The 22,584-nt window shown below is 42.3% G+C and overlaps 1 protein-coding gene and 1 long non-coding RNA gene across 2 annotated transcripts in view; both read left to right on the forward strand.

Moving 5' to 3' along the window:
- On the forward strand, positions 1-5,990 carry LOC148051546 (uncharacterized). Its single transcript, XR_015699898.1, has 4 exons — positions 1-67; positions 1,777-1,888; positions 2,475-2,573; positions 3,706-5,990. It is a non-coding gene; the product is annotated as an uncharacterized LOC148051546 (long non-coding RNA).
- Positions 5,991-10,107: 4,117 nt separating this feature from the next.
- The window catches only part of TBC1D9 (TBC1 domain family member 9), a 55,063-nt gene continuing 42,586 nt past the window's right edge, over positions 10,108-22,584 (forward strand). Inside the window, exon 1 of the mRNA XM_087737207.1 lies at positions 10,108-10,424. Within this exon, the coding sequence (XP_087593333.1) occupies positions 10,298-10,424 (127 nt within the window). The 5' untranslated portion in view covers positions 10,108-10,297. The remainder of the gene's footprint in view (positions 10,425-22,584) is intronic.

The following is a 22,584-nucleotide window of genomic DNA, read 5'->3' on the forward strand; positions in this document are numbered from 1 at the left end:
CTGCAAGTTCCTCCAAACCGTTGCAGTTCAGGACTGCTGGAAATTCTGTCATGGGAATGTGACCACAGTATGTATACTGATAAATTCCTTTAAAAATAAAATTAGTGAATGGTTCACTAGATATCGACTGCCACCCTTTATTACTGGCAAATGCATCTTATTATATATAAATACATGCATACAGATTAATAAAATGTATATCTATATATTTACAAATGCTCACGTTATTTCAGTGTTATTTTTTTCCTTTGCATAAGTTACTACAGTTTTCATGAGCTCAAAATCCTTACCACAAACAGGGCTGTTTGTGGGGTTTTTTTTCCCCCTGAAGTGTAATGTGTAAAATTACAGTTAAAATCAACGTGTAATGTTCTACAGATATAGCTTAACTGGCAGCGGCAAGCAGGGTGGCAGTTCAGCTGAGAGTACCTGGCCTCTATACTAGATTTCTGAAAGGGTTAAGAACAGATCTGGGTATGTATGCGTGGTAGAAAGCACAGGCATGATCCTCTCTGCTACAGCAGATATAATTTCTCTGGTGTGCTGAATGCCTTCTCTAACACAAATTTCCACCCCCAAAAAATTAGAAACAAGAAGTAAGTTCTTCACACAGACATACTTCTTCCTGACGATTGATTTCTAACAGCTCTCTGATACGTTGCTCTCTAAACTATAGTAAAAATGTACTGGGTTTTTAGAACAGAAACAATTTTAAAACTTCTGACATGTTTAACAGAGAGAAGTTTCATTTCTGATACAGATCAACTTTTACATATCCTTCCTGCTACATCAGGGTAAGTGAGCAGAGAAGAATAAAAAAATGTCTGAATTACTACAGGACATTTAATAAAACTACACAAATCACTACAAATGCTGTTAAGACCACCTTGGACATAACAGTCCATGCAAATTGCAAACCAAATGAACAGCAAAATAAAATATTAATTGTATCGAAAGCTCTTGGCGTAGTCCATGTTGTAGTTCAGGTTGCAATCCAATTGCCATAGCTGTGCATGTTCATGACTTGACAGATATGTGTGACTTTCTCAACAGATTTCTTTTAGAGTGGATGTTTTCCACGACTGCTCTCAGTGCCTGTTTTCAAGCAAAAGAGGAAAATATGCAGAAATTCTGCTTCTTGGTTTTTGAGGTCTGCACCACTGGGAATATCTACCTGAAAATGATCCCAACTATACTTTTCTACAGAAAGCTGCTGCTAATACACCTAGTCAACTGCAACATTTGATTTATTGTAGATAGTTTTTCCCAGGCAGTGGGATGGAAGGGAAATCGTTATAAATGACTGAAGAATCATTTTTAAGCATTCCTGAGGGGCAGCTTATTCTTACCAGCTGGTCCCTTATTCCCTCACTCCAAATTCTTCCCATACAGCTCCATCAGCACAGGGAGTATAGAGCAGCTCCTTCCATAGGAGCCATTAGCACAAGACATAATCATGAGCAAACACATGAAGTAATCGCCCAGCCCGCAACAGCAATTTCTTCCGGGGGGGAAGGGGGTGTCAGTTGTTGTATTCTGCAATATACCACTAGTTTTGCATTTTTATTTTCAAACAATCAACCTCTGTATTTGTCCATAACTTGCACAATGAAACCTGCTTGCTGGTCATGTGTTCCTTGGCCAGCAGGCAGCTGTGCAGAGAGTGCATCAGCTGTGCTGGTTTCTACATTCATTTGGGTGGACACCCTTATTTGAGCTCTTCATTATGGATGTATTGTAATACCGAAATAAACTGCCACTCTCTTCTGCCTACAGGGAGAAGAAGTGGTTGGAAGAAGGTAAAGAAGATCCTAACGAAGAAATACCAGGCTTTACAGGCTGGGACTAGAGAGGCGAGAATGACCAGATTAAACAGAAAGGCTGAGGGGTGAGTCGTGACTGGATCCCCTCCCTAACATTCACCGAAGCATGGTAACAGCCCCCTGTAGTGACCTCTGCAACTGCAGACAGGTCAGGAGCCAGCCGCTGGTGCTAAGTTGATGAAGCAACATGCCCATGGCCAGGCATATTTCAATTCATTTCCCCTCAGCTACCACCTTGGAGGGATCCAGTCATTGAACGGAGATGGGGTAGGGCTGAACTGTGCAAGTGAAGGGGGGCAGGGGGGTTTGTTTGTCTTTTGAAAGGAATCAGAGTGGGCCTTCCATGCTTTTTCACAAAATTGTTTCATACCTTTTTCTCTTCCTGTGGTAATCAAAGACTTTTTATCTCCCTCCACCTGAATATCCTCTTCCAAATTTCCTAAGAATTAAAGATTCATTAAGAGTCCAGTTGGCATCACATTGGCTTACACTGAGTACCACCTCATCCCAAAGTTATAGGCATGCATTTCAAAGCCTCCTTTGGCCACAGCTTTTTGGTGAACCCCGAAATGTATGTTTTCTTTTTTGATCTACAAAACCAATAATAATAATAACAACAATAAAAACTTGCATGCTTTCCTCTTCTTTTAGGTTTCAGAGAGCTAAACACACAATGTAGTCTTGTAAGCCCATGATTACATATAGGCAACAGCGCTCTATGAAACTGAAAAACATCTCAACATTATCCAGGTCAGTGTTTCTTTATATGGTTCGTTCAGGAAATTAGCACAAACCAATTAATGTATTTGGTTTTGCGAGGCTATGTGGATCAACTGCTATGGCAAACCTGGCCTGCTGGGTTATACCAAGTACAATGATATTGTTTACGGCGGATTTTAACGTGTTCAACTGGAACAGATGTGATGCTTTCAAAGAAAGTCAGCTCTTCAGATTTCAGGACCTTAACTCATCTTGGTGTTGTCTACGTTGTTTTCAATAAGCAAGCAAGCAACTGGTAAACAGTTTATTACGTGTCATTTAGATGCTAAATTAAGCATATTTTATCAGCATTTCAGGAACCATCTAGTTCCTTTAAGATATATAACAGGAATTTCTAAGTACCAATTCAGATACCAGCTGCCACATAATAAACTATTAAGCATTCAGAAACATAAAACAAGATTCCTCTTTAATGTATTTTCACTGATTGCACTAGAGTTCTATTAGAAAATTATTTGGTGTACACTGCATATTCTTCTATTTTATAAGTAAGTAGAGGACAGCTCAGGGGCACTTAAAAAGAAACAGACAAAAATAAAAAAGGTAAAATGAAGCAACAATACACTGCACAATAATTTGTGAAATACTAAGGTAGTGATTATTCAACTATACCCTATTTACCTCAACCGTGTTTTAAAAAGGGCCCTGGTAAGATCATCAAGGAGTTCAATCAAAAAATTACGTCCCCTGTTTGGTGCATATTCAAAAGTCTATCGTACATGTGGCACTGCGTCAGAAATAGGTATCAAAGATAATTCATTTTCTGAAAAGCCTGTTCAATTAAAGAGACATTAGTAGAACTCAGAGCACAAGTTTATATTAACCTCTCCTTTATAAAACAAAACAAAAAAAAAAAACCCAAACCCCACAAATAAACGACCCAGGTACTTAGCATAAGTAATTAACGAAGAAGTTCTGGGGTAAGTGATTACTGAGTATTAACACTCTTAAAGCCAAATTAAGTCCAGCATTTCTCTGTTGTCCAACATAACTTATGCTGTCCCTCAAGAAATCTATCATCTCCAACTGGTACAAGTTATTAATTACAAGAGCATGTAATGAAACCATCAAAATCGTTAAAAGAAACCTCATTCCTTGCCAGTGTTTTTCTTCAAACTTTCTCACTCCTGTCATGCTGAAGAAGCAGTGCCAAGGAAGCCGCTTGCTGAACTGGTTCGGTGACTTCTCATCTGCCTGCCTGCTGGTGGCTCCCGAAGGTGCTAACAGGAAGGTGCAAGATGAAGTGGGATCGCTGGATCTGCTGCCGCCAAGACGTATACCTCCCTTTTTTCCTAGCATCTCACTGAAGTATGATAACAGTGCCTTTTTCAGGACACTGTTGCACTTAAAATATGAGCTGCCATCAAATGTTTGTTGGCTTTCCACTTATGTTAGTAACATTAGTTCAGCTGTGTGTAGCCTCCTAAGGCATATTCAAAGGGCGGTTGTTTTTCTTCTCAGTTTTATGATTATGTCAGCTTTGTTTTATTGTAGGAAATTTTAATAACTTCTCCGGAGTTTTAATTCTTAAGCTTTTTCTATTTTCATTCCACTGGAAAACAGCAGGTGTTGATATTTTTATACATCCGTCCTTATCCTGCTGTAGTTCCCACATTTAAAAACAACAAGCTGTGTTAATTAGTTAGTTAGACCTAACAAACTATGGACTAGTTAGTCTATCACTGAACTTTGTTACAATAACAGAATGATTAATCTGCCACAATGTTAACAAATAGTTCCAGGATGAGAATATAATTGTATTTTATCTTGAACGGTCGATACGTGGTCGCGTGGAAGTAGGTCCTGTCAAACAAAGCTTGTTTCTTTTTTTGGCAGGGTAAAAGCTTTGGTCAATAGAGATAGTAGAGTTGGTATCACATGTCTGGATTTTACCAAAGCAATTTTAATTCTAAAGACGGATCATATATGGAATTAACTTGGTCATAACAGCTGGGTATAAAATGAACACACAGATTACAGAACAAGGGGATAATAGTGAGTGGGACGGTTTGTAGCAGTCCATATATAATTCTAATATTATACATGATCGATACAGTGCTAAAGGATATTTAATGACAATGTTTCTAAATGACATAGGGATTGACAAGATAATAAATAGTGATGTAAGGTCACTGCTATATCAGGACCCAGATCATCCACTACAGCCCAGTGCTTATGTCCATAAACCAGATATACGGCAAAGAGTGCCAGTTATATCCAAAATATGGGTGGCTGCTTTGGAAAGCTCTTCCTGCATGCAGATTTTGGATAAAGTGCTCAATGTGTTCCCAGTGCAGTGCTGTGTCAAAAAAGGGTGATTCAGACAGAGTGTCTCCGAAGTAGCAAAGACCTTGCTTCTGTCAAAACAAAACAAAAATTGGTAAAGCTCTGTTAAAATACTGTGTCCAATTCTGACACCTACGCTTCAGAAATGATTGGAGTTCAAAGGATAGTATAGACCCGACAGGAGAGCTGGAAACTGAGAGTCTTATCTGACGCACCTCACGAAGCAAGGCAGGCCACAAACAGCCCTGGGGGCTGCGGGCAGGCAGCTGCCTTACCTGCGGAGAGCCTGATGCACCGACACTGCTTTATACAGAGGAAAGTAGTCAGGATGATACCTGAGGGTAGTTAAGTATAACGTCTTGCCAGAAAGTGGGGAACTGCTTTTTATCAACCCACAACAAGTTGTCCCTTTGCCATGGGAGAGTGGCAGAATCTCACAAAAGACTGGCCTAAAAAAGCCATCATTCACAGTGAGAGAAAAAGTAGTAAGTGGCATATTCAAGAAGAGCTGTCATAATTATAGGGAAGTGCAAAAATTGCATTGCAGAATATGAAACTGTTTTCTTTAACCTTCCTTGGAAACGTAGGTTCCTCATCCAGACTGAAAGCGTGCAGTTTGTTTCTCCTGAATTTGACAGTCTTGCCAGGCAATGAAAATTTTCTGGGAAGAGAAACAGGCAACTGGATATTATCTTTAAAGTTGATGTTTCCTCTCAAATATGCAAACATAAAACAATTCAGCTGTAACAGACCTCCTGGTAGGTAGGTAGCTGTAGTAAAAGCCTCTTGTTGAATACGGGTAAATTAGAGAGTCGCTGTCGACAGCTCCTGCCTGAGGGTCAGGTGCTCTCCCTGCTGCCTTGCTGCATGCCTGAGCCCGTCCAAACGCTGCTCTGCTGTTCCACCTCTGGTGTGCCAAGCTCCCGACCCGGCCGCTGGAGCTCGGTGGAGATCCACCCTGCTGCTCTGCAGGTACCTGGAAGAAATGCCGGACATTTCCCTTTTAAGAATCACCACATCGATAGGAACAGAATGCCCTGCTGCTAGCCTGTTATTTTGACATCACCTTTCACTCCAGCTACATTAAAGCAGAAGCCAATAAATGTTTTCATTTATAGCATAGAAGACAGGCAAGAGAGGTTACAGAAAGGAAAACGGTAAAAAAAAAAAAACGCATGAGATTTGTTCTTCTGCAAAGCAGCAAATCCAAACCCCTTCTGTCAGCATCCTTTTAATGAGGTGCAGATGCTTACCTAGCCTATGCAGTAAGGGCACATTTTGTCCTCTCAAATTGCTTTCGTGCAGGCAAACATGCCCTCACCTCGTTGCAAACTCCTGGGGCTTGTTTGGGATTCTTTCTCATCCCTTCTCCCTCCTTGACCTTGAAATATTTTGTTTCCAGATTCCCTTGGGAGACATTTTGACGCTGTCCTCCTGGGATAGTAAATGATATTTCTGGCTGCCCGGTACTGAATAGCTGCCTCAATCCTGCAAAAATTAACGCTTTCCTATCAGGCAGGTCGTGTTCCAATTTGGAGTGAAGACTTGACACACGTTGAATCTTGTGCTTCATCCAAAACGTACATCTTGCAGCAGGCACTTGACACAAATGGGACTGACGCATGCAACCAATCCATTAATGGCTTTTGAGACTAGACCCAAGGAATATAAAATTATTGGGGGATGATAAAGGGCTTGAGAGTGACTGGCCCTGGTCCTGCCTTTGAAGGCTACGGTGATCACAGCTGGGAAGCGGGGAGCTGCGGGCAGCGGGTGCTGTGATTTGATTACTTTTACTCGCAGGCTTGCTGGACGACCCAAAGCAAGAATCACTTTGTATGATTCGGTTTCCTCACCTGTAAAAGTGCTCCTAATATGTACTTGCAGGAGCATGATAAAAGTGACAATGTTTTTGAATGCTTTGAGTTACTTAAATATGGGGTGTTATGGGCATGTAAACACTAAGGTTTGTGGCGCTTGAGCTGACCACACACTAAGAAATCTCAGATACGTTTTTTTCTCCCCACTTTCTGTTTCATCCCACATCCCACCTAAAGCAATGTCCTCCAGTCTTTTAAAGCTTTAGTACTATCTATAAAATAAAACACTCTCACAAAAACACTCTCACAAAAATCTAAACACCCACCTCCCCATGTACAAATAAGGTATTGATTTACAGCAGTTGAAGGCCCTAAGCTCCTAGGTAATGATGGCTAGGTGCTTCTCCATGCTAAGGCAAGTCCTCCTGTAGGACCTACACAGCTATTGTTCCAACCTGAACAACATGTGTGTTTCTCAAAGACAATTTTTGACATCCTGATATTTTATCTTTGCTCCTAGTCAACTGAATGGCTGTCCTGAACCACTAGCAAATGCTGGTTGGCTGCATCTAGAAACAAAGGTCCATTGTAAGAAGGTCTTCTGGGGAATAAATGGTAAAATGTCTGCTTTATTTCATCTTTTTCCTGCTTGAGTACTGTTATTGTCCATTAGTCTGATGGCATTGCGCACAATGGTTGTCCTTCTAGAATCATGTTTATTTTCTTCCCCGAGAGGTTTATAATATAGCGTTATAAGAAATAACTCCTTAGTTTGTATTGGTATCTGTTCCTGATTGATTAGTTTTTCAAACCTGAATGGCATATGTTGAAGTTTTAAATCTAATGGCATAGAGATCTTTAAACAGTCCCATTCAGTGTTAAAACCACACTGAGGTTCCAACCTGATAAGTATTTTCAACAAAATATTACAAAACAAGCTGCGGCAATAATTCCTTTATTTGCATCTAAGATTTTTTTAATTCCTACTGTAACTCACAGGACTGGCCAGAAGTTCTTTATTTTGTTCCCAAGCTACCTGATGAAAAAGAAACTTTTCAATGGAGCACTAAGATCTGAAAAAATACCCATAGACAAGCATTTTACGTGAGGGATAAAAATACGCGATAGGCAAAAATATTACAGGGGAAAATATTTGCATTGGCTTCAACAAAAAGGTCAGCCATGATAGCACAACACCTATTTGTCATACTGTGAAAGCAGATCAGGTTTCCATTTAAAAATGCCTTGATACTACCTACAACACAGCAACAAAAAGGCACAATATAACCTCGTTTTAAATGCCATTTACTTGAGTGATGACATTTTATTTCTTTCCAGTTTTATTCAAATGTTCTAGAACGCTTAATGGAAAATAAATAGGAAGGATGTTAGAAGTTACGCTTTTGGTGTTCTTTATGCCATCAATATATGTCACCCTACTTGCATCTAAAACTGACTAATTGGCACTAATAAGGCCTGGCAGCTGTTTTCAGTGCTTACAGTTTTGCATGCGTAACTGTCTGTGCCCGCTGTTGAAAAGGAAGTTAGGAATGGGAAGCGGGAGGAGTTCCCAGCCTCTGATCATGCTCTTTTCCTTCTTCAGGTCAGCTGCCCTGTTCACAAAGAAAATGAACTTCATCACCAGCTCTGACTGCAGCAGAGTGTCATTTGGTTATTCTTTCCTAAAATGTCAGTGTGGTTTTAGTAGTTCTACTGCAGGTTGTTGGCGGTGATGACATCACTAGTATGTAATGCCAGCAGTACCCCTACGACAACACAGGAGCACTGACGAGCCTTGTGTGTGTCACATCCTGCCTTTACTAAAGGAAGCTACTAGGAGTTTTTGCCACTACTTTTAGCCGGGCTAGAATTTAACTTTCAGTCTATTTGGCATGAAGGTTTTAACTAGAGCTGCTCTAAAAAAAAAAAAAATCCTGAAATTTCTTCTCAAAACTATAAGAAATTTGCTTGTTCAGAGATTTTCTTCAAAAATACTACCCCCTCCCAAAATCTTCCAGTTAAAAGGACAAGGTCATTTCAACAATACTAAAATTCAAAATAATCTGATTCCATGATAAATTCGGAAAGGGTGAAGAAGCTCTTCTGCATTCCCATTTAGATCGCAGTCTCCTGCCTAGTGACAATGACGAATATTCCCCATGGTGCAGCGGGACCAGCAGCAGTACTATCAATTTTTAAGCGCTCATCAGAGACGGTCACTTCCCTCTCCTGAACTTTTTACCTACACAGTAACAGCCGCATGACCGCTGCCTCAGACGAAGACTCATTTCTCCCATGACCGTGTGTCCATCTCCACATGGTGAGCGCTGGGTATCCAGCTCCACCCCAGCACCAGGCGATGAAAGGCTGAACGCTGCTGTAAAGCTGGGCCCTGCATATGAAAAGTTTGTGCTTGGAACATGGTCTTATTATTTCCTTTGGGGTTTAATTTACTCTTCTCAATGTCTTTGTTAAACTGAAGGTAAGTATCTGATCAGAGAGTAACAGTTTTCTGACTAAAGGCAGGCCAGCGAGTCTAACTCGGAAATCAAAATAGTGTTCAGAGCCGCAGGGGTCCAAAACTGTTACCTGTACATGCTATACCCTGTGAGCGTGCCTGGCATACCTGCCAAATACACCCGTTTATTTTAGGGCTTTTCAGGCCCTCAAAAATTCCCCCGATCTTAGGCAGCAGGCACGACGTGGCCTTCAGCAGCAGAGGTGAACTTCAAAAGCAGCGCCGGGCACGGCAGAGAAGGGGTACGGCAAAAGGGGCTGCGGCAAGCGGGCAGTCCCACCGCCTCCTGTGGAAGGCCGCTTCTAAGTCGAGGCCAGAGCCCTCTCTTTCTTTCAACACCCGATTTTACACACTCCTCCGCGCCACGGGGTGAAAAGGCCAAATCTTTCAAGGGAGGTGGTTAAAAACGGGACGTAGCTACCTCCTCCCCTGCAGATTAACCCCAGCGGCTGACCGCCAGCCAGCGATGGCTGCTGAAAGGGCCAAGCCCCTTCGGCGCCCCGAGGCGTGCGGGGGGGGACGGCGACGCGGGGCGGGAAACGGCCGCGCTGAGAGGAGCGGCTGCGCTGAGCAAACGGCCGCCGCGGCGCGCACGCCGCAGCCCCGCCCCCCTTCCCGGCGCGCGGCGGCCCCGCCCCACCGTGCGCGCAGGTGCAGGGAGCGCGAAGCGCGCCCCCCGCCCCGACAGGCAGAGCGCGCGGAGGCGCGCGGGGTGCGGGTGCCCGGCGGCCGCCGCCGGCTTTGTGCGGGGAGGCGAGCGCGCGGCGGGCTGCGTGGCGTCACCGCCGGCCGCTGATGTCACTGCTGCCCTCGGCGCTGCGGCGGGTGCTGCCGGGGCCGCCGCCGCCCCTGGCCGCTGCGGCCGCCCCTCCGCGCCCGGCGGTGGGCGGGTAGGCGGCGGGAGCATGCGGCTGCCGCCCCTCCGCCCTGCGCCCGCCGGTGCCCGCGGGGTTGCGCCGTCCGCCGCGGCGGCCGGGCATGGTGGCGTCTGATGCGGAGGGTGCGTGCGTGAGTCACCGCGCCCCGCGGGCAGGCAGCCGGTCGGGCCGGCCTTTGTCTGCGCCGGGAGCATGTGGGTGAACCCCGAGGAGGTGCTGCTGGCGAACGCCCTGTGGGTGACGGAGCGGGCCAACCCCTACTTCATCCTCCAGAGGAGGAAGGGGCACGGAGGCGATGGCGGCGGCGGGGGACTGGCGGGTAAGGGCGGCGGCGGCGGGGTCCCGGGGCCGGCAGGGCAGGGCAGGGCAGGGCGCGGCGGGGCCGCGTTTCGCGCCGTCTCCCTCAGCGGCTCCCCCGGGGTGGCGGCGGGTCCCGCCGGGATCGCGGCCCTCGGGGAGCCACGGCCGCCGTCCCGGAGGGCAGCCGGCGCCCCCGCCGCGGCCGAGGGCGGCGGCCGGTGCCTGGCGGGGCGGCGGGGGCCGCGCTGGCCTGGCGGTGCTCGGCCGTGTGCCACGGGTGAAGCTTTCCCTGAGGATTTACGCGCTGTGAAGCCGTGTGCGGGTGATCACCGGTGTCCGATGCCTTCATGCGTCAGGGTGTGACTTGCCCAGATGCTTGCAGGTTTTATTTTTGAACCTCTAACAGGCATTGTTTAAAATAAGACCAAGTTGTAATTCGCAAACGCATACTATGAGAAGAGATCCGCTTTGGCTTCTGCATATTCTTCAGGATGCCCTTGTAAAGTAGGTTCCTTGAATGCTTTGGTTTTGACCGCTGGCAACTGGAGACGCTTCTGTAGATGTTTGGGTCATACGCATCTTGGTCTCCGTAATACTGTGCATATACCTTTGTCGAAACCTTTCATTGTTTTTAGGCAACGTGTATGCATTTCTGTAAAATTGCAGATGCAGAACCCGGCGGTGTTACCACCAGTTCTTGAATTGGCAGAAAATAGTCAAACTCATTCTCTGAAAAGCTGTGGTTTCTTCCTTACCCACTTGCATTGCAGCTAGTTCTTCAGGCTAATCAAAATAAACATACGGACTACATCTATGTTTGGTTCAAGGTCCTGTGCATATTTACCGGCAGATTAAGTGTCTCTTCAGCCTTTGAATGCTCTATGGACTTGTAAACGATGTATAATCTGAACTAACATCCACTGTAAAGTGTGTTTTCATGTAGGCTCTTGAGATCTTCGGTCTTCTTCAGTGTTGTATGTTGATAAACCACCTCATTCTTGCATGGAAAGTGACCAGCAGCCACCCCACGTTGGCTGTAGATTTTTTTTTTTTTTCAATTTTTTGAATTATGGACAGTGTTGACAAATCCATGAAAAGATTTTCTTGCCTTAAAAGTTTTCCCCTGCTGTGTTTGCTGAGGAATTCTTTGCAGACTCTCCTTTCATGGATTACCCCTGGCCTCTTAAGGATTTCTTCCTCTGTCTCACTGTAGGTGGTCCAACGAGGCGTTCTTGTACCTTTCTGACTTCGTTATCCTTGAATTAGAGATTGTTTGAGATACCCAGTCAATTTTCCAAACATTTTTTAGTTATTGGGGAAACATTTTGAGAATTTTGGGTTTGCTCTTCAACCTGTTTGCACAGTGCATGTTTATCTAGGCTTTCTTGCAGTTGTACGTATAATAGTCTGATTGATGATACCACTGTACAGATGGAGAGATCGCTTTTGAAGATAGAGTCCTTGAGTGGGAGTAGGATCCATAAATGTGCACTCCTTTTTTTGTGACGGTCAGATAAACCGGCAGCATTTGATAAGAGTTCAGAATACAGAAATAGTTCTGTCTTTGTTTCTGCATATTTTTACCCTCGGAATTTAAGTAAGTTTTGTGCACTGTATCCAGTATGTTAGTATGCGAATGCAGTCTGTATAGTGAATGTTGATTTAGAATGCAAAAGTTCTATGTGAATTTTGAAAACGGCTTTCCACGTAGCTTTTATTAGTGTCTGTGCTTTGCCTGTGGGCAAAGCTGTGGGATTGAGGTAGTAGCAACAAGTAGCTAAACAATTTCTAGGGGTTTTGTTTGTATGGGGAAGGGATGGAAAAAAGTTGTAGCTGTTTTTCATTATGTTGCCAGAACCATAACTAAACAAACACTTGATACTAGCAGGCAGAAAGTGATTAGTGCTGGCAGTATTTAAAGGGCTGTATGGGAACTTGTCAGACCTTGCCATTTTAGCACATGGGTTTTTGACACAGTGGTCGACAAAAGCTGGGAGAGGAAGAATGAATGATGTAGAATGATGTATCCAGGCCACTCCCAGCTTGGTAGGCACAGTAGGAAGTGGAACTTAGGATTATTTGTTTTTCATGGAAATACTGGAATTTTGCACCGGTTGTTCTAACAGCTGTGGTCTGCCCATTGAGGGCCAAGGCAGGTGAAGGAAGCCAGTGGATTCTTCTTGGTAGGTAAGACTGGCTAAAAGCAAGGTATTGAGGGACCTAGCTGATCCTGAGGGTTCAAAATAAACAAATCTGCTGAAACGGTCAACAGGCTACATCATTTGTAATAATGATAACATGTAGGGTGATCCTGCGGAAGTTCTGTAGATCATAATGATACAGTTCTTGTGACAGAGGCGGAGGTTGAAAGTATAGAAACAGAAAAAAAAGAACCTTTTGTGGGTGTGTTTTGGTTTTGGTGGGGTTTTTTTTTTTGTTAATTGCACTTTCTGTAGTGACATAATCCTGAAATTTGCACAGATATAATCTAAAAAGTTATCCACCCATGAACATGGTATAAAATTTGGCCTGGTTGCTCTGTGGGAAATCAGATTGTGTGTCCTTGAAGTTGATTAGAAATATTGTATGTACAATTTTTCACTGTGGTGAGAGTGGTCTGAATTTATATATGCAAGAGAGGATGTAAATACAGCTGTCACTTTTTTTTGTGATCTAGCTTCTGCTGACTTGTACTCCCTAATTATTAACTCTTGAAGTCATTTGTCTTAAATTGTAGAATGACAATTGACTTTCAAATTGCTGAGGCTGTGGGCTTGATGACATGAGATGGCTTCACTCTGGAACTTAAACAGTGGTTCAACAATGAGAAGCATTGATTCTCCAGCATTGCCCTCAATTCTAGGTTTGCTGTGAAACTAACCCATCAGCAGACTGATCAGAGTTAAGTGTGATGCCCTTCTCTTCATCTGCAAACACGTCAAACTTCGAAGAGCTTAAGTTGGGGCTGTACTGTAATGCGGTTGTGTTGGCATAGCTGAAAGAAGAGAGAGAGCGCTTTCCTGTGGGTGAATGGGAATGAGGAGCGAAGACTGGGGACAGACCTCTTCAGACAGCACTGTGGCTGGGTGCCATGACTGTGAAAATGTGGCTGAAGGCTGATGAGTACCATCGAAGCAGCTGCCGGGGTCTCGGTGTTACCTGTCCTCCATCACTTACTTACATCCATCCTGTGGACGGAGGTTGCCATCACCAGAGCAAAGTCCAGAAAACTGGATGTTTTAGGTCTTTCGACACGTCTCGGTCTAAAAACAAGTAGTTTATATAGCCTTCGGGGTGGGTGAAAGTCATTCTCCGTGTCTTTATGTGGAAGCAGAAGAGCAGTATTCGCATTACCTGTTCTCCTGGATCCACTCTGAGTACAGCAACCCCTTGCAGGAAAAGGAGTATCCGTTGCTTTGGAGGAAGGGGTGAGATATCAGTCCTTTCTGCACTGATTCTCTCCTCTTGGGCTCGATTTATACAACTTAGTTGAACAGAGAAAGCTCTCTTATTTAAATGCTCATTTTGTCATTGGAGATGTTTTGTGCACTTATTTTAATATTGGATTGTAACAAGTTAGAAGCATGATGATCATGTTGTTGTGTGTTAGGTCAGTGCCTAATTAGTGAGTGCCTAGAAGTCATCTCTGCTAACAAAATGTATCTGAGTTTAGTTTACTTAAGAGCTGCAGCTCTTCTACTAAGCAGTGTGGATTCATTTTTATACTGAATTAAGGCCTGGACTCTTCTAAATGATTGTGTCTATGTCAGTACCGGTCACATCAGTGTGACTTTCCTTTGTAAGCATGCCTTAACTGAAGAGTTGTTTGGGTTTTGTTTTCCCTTTTAGCAAAAGAAAAATGGGAAAGACTTATAAATTGGATTTTAAATTGGATTTTCATAGCTGTTCTGCAAACTTGCATTATCTTGCATCGCTGCACTAATCTTCCAGGACAAAACCAAAAGATGTACTTTTCTGCTTTAGAAGTATTTGACGGTTGATGAGCTTTCTCCATAAAGAAATTACTTCATGCCTTGCACATAATGCCATGCCTGTATTCTGCTTCTGTGTGGCCTTCGCTCAAGCATTTCATCTTTCTTTTGTTCACCGACAGGGGGAAAAAGTCTTTTCTTTTCCTCTAATTAGTTTTCTCAAAGGTGTCGGATGTTTTAAAGCCTCCCTCCGTCATACCTATTCTGCTTCCCGCTTGTCCGCTGCCTTCCCTGGGCAGCCTGTATGAAATCCTTCCTTCTCCAGGGGGATCCAGTGTCTTACACAGCAACCTGCATTGGCTGAAGCATTTGGGGAGAACATGAACCCAGATCTCTCCCATCATTTGGGCACTGTGTGCCCTGTATGACCATATTACTTTCATGGATGTGAGGATCTTGGGCATGTCGTAAAGTTTCTAAATAACTAAAAGGCTCATGGTTTTGTGTTAAGTATATCTTGCATATTCTGATGCAACAAATAGGTTAAAAATGCCTCTAACTGCTTTCTGCTGTACTGTGGTAATGCTTGCCAAACTCTTTTATTTGGAAACGATATTGCAAGGAGTTAGTGTGACTAGTAGTTGACGGCAGAGCAATGTATTCACACAGAGCTTACAGGGAGAGATGGAGGGTATGGTACCGTTAGCTTGTGACTGCTGTGCACCTTTTGCATGTGTGCATTTGTGTGTGAAGTGGAGATGAAATTCTAAGTAATTTTATTTAAAATGTTGTTGTAAGATCTCTTTGAATCCCAAGGCAAATAAATTGTTCTTAGTTTGCAAGAACTGTTTTTTAGGAGTGAATTATTTTGTAGATAGGGTATTTATGCTTACAGCTGGGGCGATGCATGTGTGACAGATTCGGTACGAGTTTGTAAGTCCATGAGACGTTGCCAAAGATGATTCAAATGCTTAAGCAGAAGACAGCAGATGGAAATCTGCTGACTTCTGGTGATAAAAGAAATTGATGAGGTACTGTCTTTCTCCCCAGATATTTTTGCAGAGGGGGTTATCATGTAATTCCCACATTGGAAAGGCAGAAAGGAGAGGTTCTGAGCTCAGCTGGCTGGTGCAAGCCTCCAATGTCAAATCTAATATAGTTTTTAATACTGTGACAGTGTTTTAACTTAGAACGCTTTTCTGCAGCCTTGCTGGACAACACAATTAGTAGCTCAAATTTGGAGATAAGATTCTATCTTGCTCTTAACCTCTCAATTAAGAGGGTTGAGGATGAGGTTTCTTGAAAACCTGTTTATACTTAAGATTTAGAAAAGCTTTTGGCCAGTATATCATCTGCCTGATGAAAGGATGGTACACGCTTTAACAAACTAGACACTTTCTGTCCTCATTGACTCAAGCAGGTAGGATTTTGCATGTCAAGCTTGGTACACTTGAAAGCATGTGCTTTCTGATACTTGAAATACAGTGGTTATCAAAATGCATGCAATTAGCATAACTGACATGGGTGGTCAGCCCATGCATCAGCTTTCCATGTTCATTTTGACTCATGGGGTGGAAACTAGTCTCTTCCGCTCCGCTCTGTCATTTGGTGTTACACCAAATCTGCTCTGATGCTGCTGAGCTTCTCATTAGGATCCGCCGTGGGTGTGTTTGCTTCTTCACACTGGTAGATTTCCACTTCAGGAGGACATGCAGATGTCTAGGGTTGAACTGCTGTTTGATTCTCCAGATTGAGTCACCAGTCTTTCTGTTGAATTCCCAGATGCTTTCACGGGTGCTTAATTGGAAGGTGCCTCATTTCCTGCCTAATGCTTCTCTTCATCTCCGGTTCTTAGAGGCATCTTAGAGGCAATGCGCTGTTTGCACAAACACAGCGCCTGAGATGTTGCTTGGTGTAGCTCTGGTTTCTGTACTGTAATGCTTCTTGGTCAAAGACTTTCCTTGATGTTAATTCATCTTTTACATTTTGAGTCGTGTAACCCATCAAGGCCTCTGAGCTGTCGTTTGCCATTTTTGCCTTCTGACATAGAATTCAAGGATGGCCCGCTGTTTCTCCTGACATTCCTGTTTGTATGAAACCCTGTTGGAAATGTCACACGGGATTGCAATATAGTAAGCAATAACTGTCTAGGTAATTTTCTGCTTTATACCAGAGTTTGTATTGCTTACAGGGTTTTCGGTATTACTCTGTTCCCACGCTGAAAGCTATAGAGAAAGTAGCACTCCTTCACATCGGTTTCCATATTGCCATCGCTCCACTGTCCAGTTATGCATCCTTGTAAGAATATATCATATTTCGCAGAGGTTTGGGCCCTTGGCAGTTTCGGTTAGAGTTCTGTAGAATTAAAAACTGTTCCACAAGGTATGCTGGTATATATTTTCAAATGCTTTTGAAAGTTAATTAAAACATATGTGTCCTCATATGATTATTGTTCTTGTAAATATTTGGTATAGGCAGAACCCATTCAGCTTTCTCAGTTCTTCCCTAAGCTTTGTGACCTCTACTTTTTTTATCCTTCACAATATCACACTGTGTATGGCTTTTCCTGTAATAGACAGGAGTTATAGCTGCTGCTGACTTCGCTAAAGTACAAGGTGTACAAAGGGCTGTAAGCATTTCACTGAAATATTGGTTTTCTTTAGCTCTTTGATTACTAATCATGCTTCTGATGTCTGACCAATGTTGATATTCAGTAATCTACATTTGCATTTTGCCTTTAAATCTGGTGCTGAGGTAGGCTTAGGGTCTGGAAGACTTCTTCAAAATCTTTCCATTTGTTTTCTTTTCAAAAGAACTGCTGGAAGTATTTTCTAGGCCCGATTTCTGATTGTTCTTTTTTCATTTTTCTGAAGTTTCCAGATAGGGGTGTATGAATTCCTACCACAGCAGCAGTCTTAGTTTCAGCTAGGAAGTTCCTAGTGTGTTTTTTCTTTGCTCAACGCCCTGTCTCGTGCTTCTCCTCTGTGTTTTCCAGTATTTCATTAGCCAAAATTCTTGAGATTTTCTGTTCAACATCATTTCTTTCCCTGGCAAAGTGCCTCCGTTGATAGCTTATTGAAATCTGATCTGTCTGCAGGTATTCAGTCAGAACAGTTAGAATTTGAATATTTTTTTTTTTCTGAAACTCTTGCTTCTCTTCAGATTTAGCTTGTATTTGACCATCCTGTGCTTCAGGACTGTTCCTTAGTTCAAGCTGAACTTACTGTGCACGCTTCAGTTCTCAACTTGTACCATTGATTTTGTTGGCTAGATACAGATTACAATTGTTACTCTTCGTTTAGTGGTGGTGGTGTTTGTTGTTTTTTTTTTTTTTCTTCAATTGCTTACTTGATTTGTTCTTTTATATTGTTTATCTGAATCTTACGCTGGTGCAAATGTAGTTGATTTAAACTTTGCTCTTGGGTGAAAGCTGTTTAATTTGCTCATGCTACTCTGAGAGAATGGGGTACTTAACAAGAATTAGTTTTGAGTAGAATTCAGTGACTTCCCTGCTGTCTCAGTCAATGGTTCTTGGTCATGATTTTCCCAAGTGTTGTAGTTTTTGGGGTTTTTTTGTTGTTTTTTGTTTTGTTTTGGTTTTTTCCAAACTTATAAGTAAATTTTTAAATCCTAGCTTGGCAGCATTTATTAACTCAATCTCTGTTCTTCTTACTGTTTCTCCATCACTTCATATAGCCTGCTGTGACTGACATGTAGTATAAAATTTATTTTCTTCAGAAGTGTGAGATTATTTATTTGGTTTTTTTCCAGATATCAATTTCCTCTGTGTTGTAAGCCTTCACATACCTGTAACTGTCTAGCATGTCCTGCCAGTGCTCATCTCCTACTTCTTCTACTTCTCTTCCTACTTCTGCTAGGTTTTTTTTCCAGGTCAAGTCAAGTGGGTTTGTTTCTGGGAATTTATTGTTTGGATGTATCATTGTGTGAGTTACTGTGCCTGAACATTTCATCATCTGTAAACTAGGCCTCAGTGGAAATAAAGGCAATTCTTTTGCTGTGTGTGTGTATCTGTATGTAATGACGGGTATGGATTGTGATGCGCGTTCTGGTTTCCTCTCTGTTGAAGAGAAAACCAGCAAAGTTTTACAACTCTAAAATATTTTAAATGTTGCTTAGTAGATGACTCTGAGAAACGTGGTTACATCTTACAATGATTAGGGCCCTTCAGCTTAGCAGACAAAGTTACAAAAAGTTCTAAAAGCTGAAAGTCTAAACCCAGTCAGATTTAGGTTTGAGTTAAGATACAGATTTTTACATGAGTGGTCACGAGTTGTTCGGACGCTTTGACAAGTACTGTGGTAGACATTCAATTGCTGATCACTTTTAAATTAAGATATTTAGAAGATACTCTAATTCAATCACAGTTGTTAAGCTTGAAGGGAGGATGACAGCTTTATCCTTTGTTACCGCTTTATCCTGTAGTAGCCAAGCCAGATCATCACACTGGCCCTTCCCGAGCTGCTTTTTTTTTTTTTTTTTTTTTTTTTTTAAAGATTAGTGGTTAGGTTTGCAATCTTCTCTCATTGGTATTTACCAGCCTGAAGACAGAAGCAGCAAGTACTGTTTTTGCTGCTTGTTTTGCTGAATGTCGGCGGAGTGGCAGTACTTCCTCAAAGGCAGTTTCACACACGAACATGTTTGAAAACTTGCGTGCAAAGGAAAGGGTGGCTGGGCAAATCGGTGATCTATAAAACTGCATTGGTAGAAAGAAGGAGCAACAAAGGCATGTGTTGGGCAAGGCTTAGCAAATCTTAGGCCTTAATTTCACTGGAAGAATTTGTTTTTCTTGATACCACATTACATGTCCATATAAGCCAATGCTATATAACCCACATGGGAAGACAGTTATCAAACAAGTATTTAGAGGTTATTTTGCTTTCATTTATATGAATGAACACCTATAAAACAAAACACTATAACCCTTCATAAAGTTCCAAGGGTGGTGTTCACAATGAAGAGGTTATTTTCATACTTTTGTGGATACTATTACCGGGATTGGAAGTTTAACGTTGTAATTATTTTTGATTGGTGTATAATATGTACTATTCATTTAGGCTCTCCCATGAAATGAAATCAAATAGAAGTGACCCCCCTCTTTAAAAGGATTTGTCCATAATATTAGCTATGGAGTTGAGATTGTTGCTCTAGGTTAAGTTTTGACAGACAAGTAATTGGATGACCTCATCCTATAATAACAAATGAGGGAGCTAATCACATAAACACGTGGGCTGCCTTGAGAAAGAGTGGAAGAGTAATGATTCATGATAGCTACTAGGAAAAACAATAGCTTGTACTCTACCTTTTAGCTGTGTGTTGTTACGAGTTATTGTTTTTATAGTCCAGGAAGTGACACTTAAATGTTAGGAAGAGTTTATTCATTGTCCATGAAATCAATATAAAACTGAACGCTCGGGGTGCAAATATGACTTAAGTCGACCCTATTGATTGAGGCTTTCTCAGAAATCAGCTGACATCTGCAGTCCAAATAGGTCCCTTGGATGTTTCAGGTTTATGACCGAAGCTCATTATGTGTCCATCTTGCCTTAGAGGAAGGAGAAGGGGTCACCAGCACACTTTAAACATTGGGGACCGTTTAAGCAGTGTGTGTTTCATTCAGTGTTGGAATGTCACGATGCCTGTTTTGAAAAATTCTTACTAATGACACATGTGACTCTGCAATCTTTCCTAGTTGCGGTGTTGAGCTCATACACAAATAGGCTGCTGACATCCGTGGGACTATTTGAGTGATAGCTCATGAGCATGACTCCGAGTCATGGTCTGACCTGTATTAAATCTTAGCTCTTTTGGAGGGTATACTTCTGTACTTGCTATACGTGCTAAAAGGACGTGTGCTGTTTGTTTAGGCATTTTTAAGATAAAAATCTCTTAACAGAAGGTGCCTTGAGAGGCTGTCAGGCTGTAGATTATATTAGTGTAGAGCTGGGAGAAGGAAATGGCAGGGCAGGGCTTGGCTCTCAGGAGCCAGGTGAATGAGGGGAGGGTGTCCCTGGGTGGCAGTACCAGGCACAACAGTGGCAACAACTGCGGAGTGACCGCCTGCCAGCTCTAGGCAAGGCTTGATGCAAGTTGCCTGTGACACTGAAGAACGGATGTATGACCGGTCACTGGTGTGGCTGGAGCTGAATGGGAAGTGTCGCTGTCTGATACCCTCCAGAGCTTTTTGATAGTGTTTGCTGTGCAACAAAGCCGTGGCTGCTGGTAATTTTTAAGGTCTGAAGTGTCATTATTTATTATCATTCATAAACAGTAAATAAATTGGCTTTGGTGTTTTACTAAGGTGCGCTAAAGGTAATATATAACCAGGTCTTCACTCTTGAATATGTAATCCATTTTAGTTTGAGAACGCTGTGTATTTTAGCAGGTAAAACACTGCAGGCTCACAAACATAATCCTAAGATTGCTATCAGGGGGACTGGAGAAAGGTGATAAAGACCACTTGATCTTTGTGTGTGCTTTATTTAAATCAAAGCGTGACTTTTTGTGAAAGAGGGTTACTGTTTGTCAGTAAGAAAATCCTTTTATAATAGAAAAGATTGTTCATGTGTAAGGTGCATAAACTTGCTTTTCCTTTAAAAACACCAGAAATCATTTGGCTTAAAGGGGGTCTCTGTTATGCAGGAGGTCAGGCTTCATGTGGTCATAATCCCCTCTAGCACAAAACAGTTTGAAAATTGGTTGCTAGTGTAAGGATACCAGTATAGTACATCATAATTTAAAGCATGAGTACAGACTACTAATCTGTATACTTCATCCAATGGTTATAGGCTCCCTCTCCAGCTTACAACTAAACGTGAGGCACAATGGTCAGAGAAGTAAAATGTAGTATGATTTGTTCCTTCAGCATAAATTGCATCAGGTAACTGAACCCGTTTCCAGTAATACCCTCTAGTGCATTGTATGTCCTTCCAGTAACACGATGCAAGAGCAATTGCCAGGGCCCCCTAGGCAGTTGTGGCTTTGTATTCCTTGGTTTCAGATATTACATTTCACTGCTTTTCCTCTCCTAATACCTATGTTTTACAGAAAAGAAAGAAAATATTGAACAATTTTTGGGACCTTTGCTTTAGAATACAAGTTTCCAAAAGAGGAAGCTGGCTTTATTCAAAAAGTTGTATCAAACAGAATAAAGGCATTATCCCTCCCTTTTCCCCTCCTGCCCCCATATATAGGTATGGTTGCTCTAGACGTTTGGCATGTGTGTCTGATGGGACTGTTCCTTATTTCACTATGTAGTAGAAACCTGATGAAATAATGGGAAGAAAATTTGCAATCGGTATAGTCACATGATTTGATGCCTGGATAATTCACTGGCTCTTGCCCAAGGGCCAGTCTAATCTAAGGAATATGATTCTTTTTTGCCTCTTCTGTTTCTATAGAAACTTTCAGTTAGTTATTTCTTAATCATGTCTCAAAAGCTACTTGCTATATGAAGAATTAATGAACATTATTAAAATAAATTGTTATTCTTTTTTATTTTATTTTATTATGATCACTTCATGTAGAAATTCCTCGGAGATTATCAGTTTGAACTGCTGTGATTTCATTCTGGTTGCATCACATGCCTGCATTTAAAACAAAAAAAAAAAACCCAAAACCAACAAAAACCCCAAACCCCAAAAACCAACACTGACCTACAATGCAAAATGGAACCGTTCCTGAGGGACAGCAATCAGGGGTAGCTGCATGATTACAAGAGTAAATATTAATTGGCTTTAATGTATATAAGAACACATAAATTGTTTTTTAACATCACATGTATCAGCTATCAAAACAGCTATTTCATGATATGAGTAAAATTTTACTGATAAACTGTCTGTTGCAATTAACTTGGTAAGCTAGGCTTTGAATTTCCGTGGGGTCTTCTGGACTTCTGTGAATTTTCTCCCTTTAACCTCAATGCATGGATATTTCTGCAACCTGTTTCCATTGCTGAAAAGGCACTGGGCAACTCCTACTTACTGCACCAGGGGAAAGTGGAAAGTATTCTTTCTTTTCTTTTCCTTACCTACCTCCCAGCTATTGTTTCAGTGCTGGCTAGTTGTGTTGTTTTGGTTTGGTTTTGGTTTTTTTTGTTGTTTGTTTGGTTTTTTTAAAATATGGCGCTCTCCACATTTCTTGAATACGCTGCTCTATCTCACGTTGTTTCTGTTTGGTTGGGCAGGGGAATGTTCCTCTCCTTCTGCTATCTCCAGTACCTCAGGAAGA

Source organism: Nipponia nippon, unplaced genomic scaffold, assembly GCF_047370975.1.
Source record: "Nipponia nippon isolate SJK-2023a ecotype South Korea unplaced genomic scaffold, ASM4737097v1 scaffold_6, whole genome shotgun sequence".
NCBI lineage: Eukaryota > Metazoa > Chordata > Aves > Pelecaniformes > Threskiornithidae > Nipponia > Nipponia nippon.